Here is an 11,770-nt window from a genome sequence, read left to right on the forward strand (position 1 = left end):
ACAACCTAAATCAACTTTGTCACAACTAGCACTTTGTTGGCAGTCTCAGCCTAAGGCCAAAGCCAGAGGCTGACCTTCTCTCTGACCCTCTAGAGGTGGGGTGTCATTGTGCCTCAGTGGGTCACAACTGAGGATGCCAAATGCAGGACAAACCATAGGTGCCGACTTCTCCCTCTGCCTGGTGGGTGCTCAACCCCCATTTGCCCCACCCTCATTCCACCCCTTCCCCAAAGTCCCCTTCCTGCCCCCATTCCACCTCCTTCCCCCAAGGCGCTGCCCCTGCCCTGCCTCTTCTCCACCTTCTCCCCGCTCCTCCCCCTCCCTTCTGGAAAGTCCTAAGTGCTGCCAAACAGCTGTTAGGTAGTGGGCGGGCTGGAAGGGAGGAAGGGGGAGGAGTGGGGATGCGGCATGCTGGGGGGGGGGGGAGGAGGGAGGAGCTTGGCTGTCAGTGGGTGTGGAATACCCACTAATATTTCCCAGTGGGTGCTCCAGCCCCAGAGCACCCACAGAGTCGGCACCTATGGGACAAACTGCTGAGAAACAGGGCAGACGCACCCCAAACTGGTGGTTATTTTATCTTTACTTTATACCAAGTCAGGAACAAAAGTAAACTTCTGTCTTGGCAAACTGGTTAACAAAAAGTCAAAAGTTCAGTATCCTTAGGCATTCCAGCTCTTGGCTCACCCCAGACACCGGATTCTATGATGAATGGTTACTGAAAACCAATTTCATCAAATATATGGTCTTCTAATCCCAAGATATGAGCCACTTAGCCAGGTCAACATATAACTCAGATCTTACCCAATAATCATGCTGATGCCAATCCTTTAGTAACTAAAAACTAAAGAAATAATAATAATAAAAGAAAAGAAGAGAGTTAATAAATCATATGCAAACAAATACTTGCAAAGTCCTTATCTCAGGCTTGTAGCAGTGATGGAATAAACTGCTAGCTTGTAAAGCCTCTCTGGTAACTTCCAAAAGATTGGAAGGCCTTCAGTCCATAGTTCAAAATGCTCCTTTTTGTTGTAAGTCCAGAGAATCATGGTAGGAAAGAGACAAAATGGAGATATCTCAGGGGCCTTTTATATCCTTTGCCCTGTGCATGGAATTTTACTGTCTCAAGCACAGCTCACAGCCTCTGTTTGTGGAAAGTTTTACTGGCCCAAGATGGAACCCAGGGTTACCCGGGCATATCACATGTCCTTACATGCTTTGATGATTCACAGGGACAGCCATTGCCCATATTCTTGTTGAGGCATCCACAGGAAGAGCTATCTGGGCCCATTGTTAGATTGAAGTGTCCTCAGTGGACCATCAACACATAGCTGTCTGGCTCTATATAACTTTTATTGGGTGGATGCTACTCAGGAATGCGACACATATGTAAGTGTAGCAGGGTGGTCACCCGCTCTTGTCCTGAAGAGCTGAAAAGCCAGGCCTTAGAGAGGGCTGGGGGTCTGTGGGCTAGAAGCTGGGCTGAGTGGGGAAGTAGCTGCAGCTGGGCCACACCCCAATCAGGGCCCAGCTGGCTCTTATAAAGGCTGGAGAGAGACAGGCTAGCTGTGGGGGAAATTCACCTAGGGGATTTAGAGTGAGGCAGGGCTGGGGAAAGGCCTCAGGAGCTGGGAAGCTCTAGGCCAGCAACTCCCCAACCCCAAATAGGTATTGGGGTTGCAGAGGGGTAGCCTGAGGTTGGGTAAAGGCAGCCAGTCTAAACCCCTTGTTGTCTGTGATGATTGGCTTTTACACTGCAGTCTGCCCCAGGGTGTGGGGCTAGATGGTGACTGGCAGTAGCCATGATTGAGGTGATGTGAGGATAGTGGGTGAGGGTTCCTGGGAGTGGGGGTATGTCAGGGGGGCAGTAGTATGGTGGATCACTGGCCTGCGGAGGGTACTCTGGGCTGGAAATTGAGCTAATTCCCAAGGATGCCCAGCAGGAGCTGCTGTTGGGTGAGTCTGCATGCTTACAGTAAAATACAAATCCACTGCCAATATTCATAACTTTAGATACAAAGATGATATATGAATATAAACAGGATAATTTTATTTAGCAAATCAGAACTTTTCCATTGACACCTTACATGATATACTTTGTACAAGGTAAAAAGGAGTACTTGTGGCACCTTAGAGACTAACAAATTTATTTGAGCGTAAACTCACAAAAGCTTATGCTCAAATAAATTTGTTAGTCTCTAAGGTGCCACAAGTCCTCCTGTTCTCTTTGTGGCTACAGACTAACATGGCAGCTACTTCATACAAGGTGTGTTGCAATTATATAATGGTGGCAATATCAGCCATATAAATGGTCAGATTTAATCATACAGCATCAGAAACCTAAATCAGCACTGTTACAACTAGTACTTGTTGGCAGTCTCAACCTAAGGCCAAAGGCAGAGACTGAACTCCTCTCTGACCCTCTAGAGGTGGGGTCCCTCCAAGTTATGGTTGATGCGTACTGGTGATGAAGGCATGCAGGGGGAGCTAGCATTGCAGTATCTTAGTCAAAGCAGACTTTGGGTATATTTGATCTGGGATGGAAACATGTAACCTTAGCTATTTGGTTTTCTCCTTCTGTTCTCTCTGCTTCAAATAATACAGCAGCAGTTATGATCATCTGATATCTAGGACTGGTGAGAAAATCAGAAAAAAACATGTTTTGGGTTGTTTTGTTTTTTTAATTGTGTTTGATTCCATATTGTCGCTAATTGTAAAGCACTACCTCCCTGGTGAGTCCTACCAAGCAGCAGCACCCCTTTCGCTTCCCACATCCAGCACTGCTACCCTAAAGAGTGTTTTAGCTGCAACATGCTTTCTCCAGGGCTGCATACCCCGCCTGGGTGAATCCTATTCCACTTCAAAGCTACCTGGATCCTGAAGCAAAACAGGGCAGCTTGGCTGCTCGTGCTCACATCAGCATCCAAAACACTCCTTCAACCTGGGAACGCTGCCAGAAAGGTATGATCTTGGGCAAAGTTCCTGCTTTATATAATATTTCCAATAAATGACCCAGAGCCAGGCCAGCCTTGATGAAGTTAGAGGGTAGGTGAGAGTGACCCAAGGTAGAAAGGCTCCATGAGGAGTCCTACTTCCGAGTTCTGGCTTAGTAACACCAAATGGAGAAAGGTCACCTCTTCCAGTACTCAGCAATGAGCCTCAGGGTAGGTCAGAGAAAAACTGATTTTGACCTACACAGCCCTAAATGGTTTGAGTCCTAGCTGCATGGTGCAGCAGCAGTGTGACCATCTGAAGGCTGTGCAATAATAATCCTCAGGTGTGAATGGGATGGGACTGGTGACAAGTTCCTCTTCACAGTGGCAGGCCCTCTGCTTTGGAACCACTTTGGCTATGCTCAGGCAGGGGCTGAGAGCGGAAGCAGCTATTATTTAAGCCTAGGGCAGGCTCAGTGTAGCAGGGCCGAGGGGGACGTGGGTTGCCATGACACATTTGTGAGGTGATGCCACAGTGGGGGCTGCCTGGGGGCGTAGGGGACCTGCTCCCTGGTTGGGCAGAGCAGTGGAAGGTGCTGAGGCAGCAGGTGCCCCTGAGCAGGGGGGCTGGAACAATTCCTATCCTGGGGGTGCTGAGAGCCATGAAGTGAGCTGTAGCTCAGGAAAGCTTATGCTCAAATAAATTGGTTAGTCTCTAAGGTGCCACAAGTACTCCTGTTCTTTTTGCGAACACAGACTAACAGGGCTGCTACTCTGAAAATTGACCCAAACTGTAATCCCTGGATAGGCTGGAAATCACTTCGAGCCAGGAGGTGCAGCAGCAGCTCCCGCACCTCTAGTTCCACCAGCACCTATGCGGCCAGGAAAGCCTGAGGATGCGGGAAGAGAAAGGGCTGTGGTTCTGGAGGGGGCAGTCCGGTCCGGTCCACCCAGCCGGCCCGGGAACAGCCGCAAGCTCCCCCCCCAGTGCCGCTCCCCGCTGGGAGAAGCGCATCCAGCTGCGTGCCTGGGGAGGGTGGAGCACGCAGCGGGAGGAGCAGCCGCAGGCGGAGCGGCTCCGGGACCGGCCCCCCAGCCCTCCCCTGGTGCGGGAGGAGGGGACGCCGGGGCCCCTGCAGCCGGCGCGCGGGCACCGCTACCTTCCAGCCCCTGCAGCAGCAGCACCGCGCAGCGGGGGCTGGGGACCGGCACCTGAGGGTGCTGCAGGCGGCGCGGGAGCCGCTGCCCGGGCTGTGTGCGTGCAGCCGGTGCAGGGGGGGAGCCGACACCCGCCGGCCGGTGCATGCCCGCTGCAGGCACGCGCCGCTAACCCGGGCCCCGCGCAGTGGGGAGCTGGCGGCCGGTGCATGCGGCAGGCGATGCCCGCCGGCCGGGGGCTGAGCAAGCCGGCGCTGGTCCCCGGCGCGGTGCCCCGGCCGAGCGCCCCCCAGGCCGCCCCGCGCCATGAAGCGGCAGAACCTGCGCACGGTCTCGCTGATCCTCTGCATCTTCTCCTACCTGCTGGTGGGCGCCGCCGTCTTCGACGCGCTGGAGTCGGAGGGCGAGAGCGGCCGCAGGCGGCTGCTGGAGCAGAAGCGGGGCGAGCTCCGCAGGAAGTACCGCTTCTCGGCCGACGACTACCGCGAGCTGGAGCGGCTGGTGCTGCAGGCCGAGCCGCACCGCGCCGGCGGGCAGTGGAAGTTCGCCGGCTCCTTCTACTTCGCCATCACGGTCATCACCACCATCGGTGAGTGCGGGGTCGGGCCGCCCTCCCGGGCACCGGGCCGCCCCCCCCCCCGCTCCTCCCCGGGCACCGGGCCGCCCCCCCCGCTCCTCCCCGGGCACCGGGCCGCCCCCCCCGCTCCTCCCCGGGCACCGGGCCGCCCCCCCCCCGCCTGCCCCCGCTCCTCCCCGGGCACCGGGCCGCCCCCCCCGCCTGCCCCCGCTCCTCCCCGGGCACCGGGCTGTCCCCCCAAGGGCACCGAGCCCCTCCCCCGCCTGCCCCCAGCCCTCCGTGGGCACCGGGCCGCCTGCCTGCCTGCCCCCATCCCTCTGCCCTCATGTGCGCCGAGCCGCTTCCCACTCTTTCTGCCCCCACCTCTCCATGGGCACCGAGCCGCTCCCTGTCCCCCCCATGGCACCGGGCCGCCCCCTGCCTGCCCCCATCCCCCTGCCCTCTTGAGCACTGAGCTGTCCCCCGCCTGTCTCCACCCCTCCATGGGCACTGAGTCACCCCCTGCCCCCCCCTCCCCCCCGCTTTCCCATGTGTCCTCCCCCAGCCCCAGGGTCACTGCACCACTAACAGCTCACTTCTGCGTCTCCTCCTGGGAGCCATCAGCAGCCCCCCTGAATCCCCTGAGCTTGCAGGGTACAGCGCTGAACTCTGGAATTTAAGGCTATTTTCATCTTGGTATCAGAGTGCATCCATGTCATGCTCTGTGCACCTTCCACCCACTCCCTGGCTCCAGCATCAGGCTCCTTCCCCCCCTGCCACCTGCAAAAAGACTCTTCTGCTTTGCTCCTTCTTGCCCTGGTGTAAGGAAGCCCCATCACATGCAGTCATGGGAACAAGGTTTTGAACAGCTGGGAGTTCTTATCCCCACTGCCTGCCCATGATGTCCTTATCTCTGCTATCAGATATTATGCTAACAAGACTCAGAAGCCACCTTTCCCCTGGTGTGCAGTGTGTGATGTTACCTCGTTCTCATATGCAATAAACCCAATTGCCTGCACCTACCTCTGCGTGGGCACTGAGCACACCCCTGCTGCCTGCACCCCCACGTCTCCATGTGCACTGAGTTCACCCACACTGCCTGCACCCACCCACCCCCTCCTCGGGCAACGAGACCTCATTTGTGGAAATGGGCAGCCTTTGAATTGTTGCAGGAAGCTAAGAGGAACTTTAATGTTGGAAATTGGCCAAAGAATTTAAGTGTCTTCACCTTTTCAGAGAGGTGTGTAAAATCAGGTTTACCAATTCCAAAGCGGAGGAGCAACAGGGACTGGGAGGCAACATCCATGGATTCCACTCCCTGCTGTATTGCTGACTCAATGTGACCTCAGTTTCCCCATCTGCAAAATGGGAATAATAATAATTGCAAAGTAATATCTAACTCTCTGATACTTTCGCCAGTGCTCTGTGATGATTACAAAGCTACCTGAGATCCTATGATAGGCGGGGCTATGAAAATGCAAAATATTATCAAAACATTTATGCAAAATGTGAGTATTCTCACTGTCACGTGACAGTATACTGTCATGGCTAAGCACAGGCCGATGACTTCATTGCAAGCAGTAGCAAAAGGGCTGCAGGGAACAATGGGAACCCTGATAGGAAAAAGCCTATTCCTCTCTATGGGAATGTACAAATGTGAACATTTTAAAAGGTGCTCCATTGAGAGAGTTCTCCAGGAACAGCCTGGAGGCCCTCAGTACAATGCATGAAACCCTGACCCCAGGCAAAATTCCTAGTGGGGCCTAGATTCCAGCCATATTTTCTCCTCAAAGCCCTGATGTTTGATTGTAGAAGACCTACTTTCGGGAGCGTTGCCAGCCACCACACCTTTGAGTCTCACTATAAAGTTCCAATGCCCCTTTGCACTGGCTGAGCTGAAATTATTACTTGCAAGTGTAGCCTTAAGCCAGGAACCTTGAGATCTAATCCCAGCCATTCACCGTCGCACAGTCACCTTGGCTAATTGCTTAATCCTTGCAGAGGGTAAATTTTAGTGGAAAGATGTAAAGCCCTTTCACAATTGAAAATCAGAATGTAAGTGGTAAGTATTTTACTTAGTTGATTGCACACATTCCCTGTGCACAGTGATGGATTTAGGGTGCTTTATTTTAGGGTATGTTTACACTGCCACTGGGAGCAAGCTTCCCAGCCCAGGTAGACAGACTTGTGCTAGTGGGCCTCAGGTAGTGCACTAAAAATAGCATCATGGACGTTGTGACTGGGGTGGCAGGTCTGGCAGTCAAGCCCACCCATCCCCTGAGTCTGAGTTTGGGTGGCAAGCCCGAGTCTCTGCCGAAGGTGCAACATCCACACTGCTATTTTTAGTATGCTAGCTCGAGCCCCACTAGTGTGCGTCTTGCTCCCAGCTGCGGTGTAGGCATACCTGTAGAGTCTTGCTGACAACGTTCAAATGGATGGAAGTGTCCGTGACTCTTCAGTGCCGTTCCCTGTGGTCTCAGGGCAGAGCAGAGAGCACTCTTTACTCAGCAAAACGTTTCATCCACATTTATGTCACTGGAAGAGCTGTGAAAAGTTCTGAGAGGGAAAAATTCTTGTCAAGTCAAATCCTAACCAAAATGTTTGAAGTTTTGGATGAACTGAAAGGCAGAAATATTTTTGCGGTTGAACAAAATGTTTCATTTGACCCAAAAGAGAACATTTCTGTCTATTTCGAGCAGTCGGCGTATCAGTGTTTACTCTCTCATTTCCTTTGTCGATTTGAAAGCATCAGTCATATCCTCTTTTAAGAGTATTGGGGGGAACAACAGCTATTTCTCCACCTCATTGCTGCTATAGATCATTATTAACCTCTTCGTGTTCCCACAGTGTTCTCATGTATCCTAGTACCTGGTGATTGCTGCTAAAGGTCTAGTAGCTTTCTATGTCACTCAAGTCCTGATTCCGCTCTGTGTTCTGCAACAGGTGCTTGTTTGATTGTATCAGAGTAAATGACGAGGTAATTTTAACTCATTTGATCTTAATGTGTGTTTACACAAACAGTGGGAAGCGAACTCTCTCTTAGAATATTGCAGTCATGAGTTTACCACAGTCAATTATGCAATACCTGGTCTTGCAACCCCATCCAGTTTCCTGGCGTGGAAGGTGCAGCTGAGAATCCACCAGAGACAGCTGTGTGTAAATCATCTCCTGATCAATCCATCATTGTGATCGGACAGTTTCCCTAAAAGCTCTGCCCTGTGCAACCGTACGTGAAGCCCAGTCATGGTATTGAATGAGAACAAGAAAGAAAAAGAATGTCTCCTGATGAATATTTTTTCCATATTCTTCAACTTGTTTAAGTAACTGGAAAAAGTGAAATTTTAAAATAATTGTTTTCAGAAATCCATGCAGCAGTGCAGGGAAACAAACTGGCTCTGACCCTGCTTAAATTAACTGTTGTTCTAGGATGTAAACATGTCCACAAAAGAAGCTTCCACACCTATTGCCTTCTCAATATAGTTTGTTTTTTTTAATGAGGCCTCCTGCCCCCATAGTGGTTACTGCAGGATACAGTGTAATTCTCTTTTGTGTTGAGTTTTACTTCTCCATCTGGGGCAGAGATCACAAATTTCAATTAAGCTTATACAGCTAAGATCAGGACCTCAGTGAGTACCTTGTTCTTATCCTACTATTATCATGCGCCTCCTTGCTTAGTACAGCAGTTCCAAACCTCCAAACAAGACAAGGAAATTAAATCTTAATCTGTGTTAGTGAGGATCGAAAATACGGCACTTCATCCTTCTCTGAGCTCTGTAGGGATGGGGTCAGCTCATGGTGCTTCAGTGAAATAAACACTTTGTATTTAAAGCAATAGAGTGAAAATGAAAGTGCCTTTGGTCTGATTCTCCTCTCAGTTCCCCTGGCATAAATCAGAAGAAAATACATAGAAATCAGTAGACTTAAACCAGTGTTAAACCAGCCTGGGAGGAGAAGAAGGCCCTGTCGGTCTAATCCTGCCCATAGATACTCCAGAGCAAGCCCACAGGCTATCATGGGGTGCAAGTGGGGTAACTTTAGCCCTTTAAAGACTAAATGAAACTCCATCCTTTAGTGTACTCTGTTGTGATTCAGAGATCAGCATCGGTGACCCGTAGGGGAGCATAGTCCCAAATCTCAGTAAGCACAAACCATGAGTGCACAAATCTGTCTGCAAACATTGCTCCCCCCCCCCCCCCGCCCGCAGAAACTCATCTGTCAGCGATAGAATTTGGCCTGCAACACTGACATGGGATGCCATTGCTCCTGTGTGTTTAAGTAATGCCTGCCTTTCTCTCTTTCTGGTGCAGGTTATGGACATGCTGCCCCAGGCACAGATGCTGGCAAAGTTTTCTGCATGTTCTATGCAATCCTTGGCATCCCCCTCACACTGGTTATGTTCCAAAGTCTTGGGGAACGCATGAACACCGTAGTCCGGTTACTGCTGAAGAAAATAAAGAAGTGTCTGGGCATGAAGAAGACTAACGTCTCTATGGAAAACATGGTCTTAGTAGGCTTCCTGTCTTGCATGGGGACACTGTGTGTTGGAGCAGCTGCCTTCTCTTATTTTGAGGGCTGGACCTTCTTCCATGCTTACTATTACTGCTTCATAACGCTGACCACTATTGGGTTTGGGGACTTTGTAGCTCTGCAGAAAAACGAAGCTTTGCAGAAGAAGCCACCATATGTGGCTTTCAGCTTCATGTACATCTTGGTCGGTTTGACTGTGATTGGTGCTTTCCTAAACTTAGTAGTTCTTAGGTTTTTGACTATGAACTCAGAAGATGAGAGGCGGGATGCAGAAGAGAGGGCATCCCTGAGGAGAGTCAGGAACAACATCCATCTGAAAGCTAAGGAAGACAGTAAGAACAAAGATGCTATTTTTCTACCCACAGAAGACAGGACAAGTCAAATGAACCTCATCCCACTGATGCAGGAAGATGCTGATAGACCAAGACGCCATTCTTCAAACTCCACTGCCAGAGTCCCTTCCTTCTGCACGTGTTTGTGCTACAGACCGCGGCTGTGTGGGAGCCCTGCCCCCTCCCATCCAGAGACCCTCAGCTGCCACACCAATCCCGTTTACTATAATTCCATTTCTTACAAAATCGATGAGGTCTCCCTGAGCACGAGGGATCCCACTGGTTTCTCCTCCCCTGGGAGCACTTTATCGTCCAACAGCCCCAGCTGCAGGGAACACCTCCGCCTGCGAAGGAAATCCATCTAAATGTGCATGCTCGTTGGGAATTTTTACTCTGAACTGTATTCTACTACTGAAGTCATATTTTGATGATAAATTATTAACTGAGGTCATTGTTATTACTCTAATTTCTTCTCCTCTCGCCTGCTCCCTATTAGAATGGCTTCAACTCCAGCAGCTGCCAGCTACATAATATGCTGCCCAGCAATTTGTTTTAAATTCCACTGATGAATAATTGTCTCTTTTAGCAGGAGATGTCAGACCATGTTACACTTTTTTTTTTTTTGGCAGTATATTCAGGTAGCAGGGATATATAATAGCTCCCGACAAAGCACAGAATCCGATGGCCTGTCTGTAAGACAGAATTGTTCCCTTGGAAATGGCTTACAAAAAACCCCCAGACCTCAGCAGTGCAGTCTGTATTCCAGGCTTGCTCTGGTTAGTACTTAGACTGCTGGTTCCTAGTGGTGTATATCAGTAACCAAACAGGCTCAATAGTATGTGCCAAAATTTACTGAAAACAAAATCTGTATTAACAAATCTTCCAGCAATGAAGCTCGCTCCCTAAATTAGGGATCCTCACAAGCTGGGCACATGTTCTTCAATGTAACATTTTAGAGGTTTGCAGGTGATAATTTGCCGTGAGATAATATACAAAATTTACAGAATTTCCTAGCTGGACAGTCGCATAATGTCCGAACAGTGAAGGTAGCAATGTTGTCAGAGATTTGCAAAAGGGGAGATGATAGTGTATCAGCTGTGAAAATCCACAGTGCAACAGCAGAGGCTCCGAGTTCAATGCGGTTACGTTTGTGCTACTCAGGTGTGGGGATGTGAACAATCTCCATCTGTTCAAGTTACTGCCACTTCAATGTCACTCTCACTTCATGTTTGAAACTATCCACAGTGGGGGCTCCAGACGTGATGCAGCTGGTCATTATGGCAGATAGATCATCTGCTTTTAAGTGGAGTCTCACTGCAGGCCCCAACCTGTGAGCAGGTTACTCTGTCTTGACTGCAATGCTCTGGTTTCAAGGGAACACCCGGAGACCTCTCAGGTAGGGATGAAATATTCAAACTGTCCCTCTGCCCCTGAACTCCACCTCTCTGATGAGGCGTGGCCATAGGGCAAGGCTCTTCCGGAGACAGGATAGAGAAGGGTTTGCGGGAAGGGGGATTGGATTTTTTTTTTAAGTGTAAGGTTAAAATTGGAGGCGAGCAAGCTTGGGAATAGTGTGCCCGAGCCCCTGTGGGCTCCCACCTTTAAATCTGAGAGCCCAAGCTGTCCTCCCTTAGCTCCAAGAGCCCCCATCAACCTCACTGGTCTAAGGGAGGGCAGAATGTAGTTCTAGCTAGAATTTCTGTTGCCCCACTTTTGGGTCTTTCCACAGCACCCGCAGCTTTCTTTACTTTCTAGTATGGAAGGAATGTGTGGTGTTAGCATTAGCCACTCCTGAGTTCAGTGACCTTCAGGTTCTGCTCAGAGCTATTTGTACTCGTAAGAACAATCAAAACCCAAACTAATGCTGCCACGGAGGCAGAGTCTGCACTCTCAGAAATACTCAGAATTACAAGAACTCAAACAATTCGGGGTATTGGGTGCAACCTGGCACCTTCCCACTGTAGTTTAATCACAAGACATCCCGCTCCATGGAAGGAGTAAGCTTCTTGCTTTGCTAGACTTTGTGTCTCATCTGCTATTTGAAACAGACAAGCTCTTCTGGGCTGTATGGAAATCCATTCTCATATGCTGGGATCCATTGGCCTGGAAGAGAGATTTCTGGGTAACCATGCCCATCTTGCACTCAGCCACTGCTCTCATAAAGGTTTTTGGCACCCAAAAGGAGCCTATGAAAGGCCCAGAACTGCTGTCTCTGGCTCCCTGAGAATGATCTCCACTTGTTCCTCTGGAGGACATGGGCCAGCTCC

At 50.5% G+C, this 11,770-nt stretch overlaps 1 protein-coding gene across 1 annotated transcript; it reads left to right on the forward strand.

Moving 5' to 3' along the window:
• Positions 1-4,394: 4,394 nt before the first annotated feature.
• KCNK15 (potassium two pore domain channel subfamily K member 15) lies at positions 4,395-10,037 on the forward strand. Its single transcript, XM_077832185.1, has 2 exons — positions 4,395-4,677; positions 8,952-10,037. The coding sequence occupies exons 1-2, from the start codon at positions 4,395-4,397 to the stop codon at positions 9,866-9,868; spliced, it is 1,200 nt and encodes a 399-aa protein (XP_077688311.1). The 3' UTR covers positions 9,869-10,037.
• The last annotated feature ends 1,733 nt before the right edge of the window (positions 10,038-11,770 follow it).

Source organism: Eretmochelys imbricata, chromosome 13 (genome assembly GCF_965152235.1).
Source record: "Eretmochelys imbricata isolate rEreImb1 chromosome 13, rEreImb1.hap1, whole genome shotgun sequence".
Lineage (NCBI taxonomy): Eukaryota > Metazoa > Chordata > Testudines > Cheloniidae > Eretmochelys > Eretmochelys imbricata.

Coding starts and splice junctions, on each gene's coding strand:
- KCNK15 (XM_077832185.1), top strand. CDS start 4,395: ATGAAGCGGCAGAACCTGCGCACGGTCTCGCTGATCCTCTGCATCTTC. Junction 4,678..8,951: donor CACGGTCATCACCACCATCG/GTGAGTGCGGGG, acceptor TTTCTGGTGCAG/GTTATGGACATGCTGCCCCA.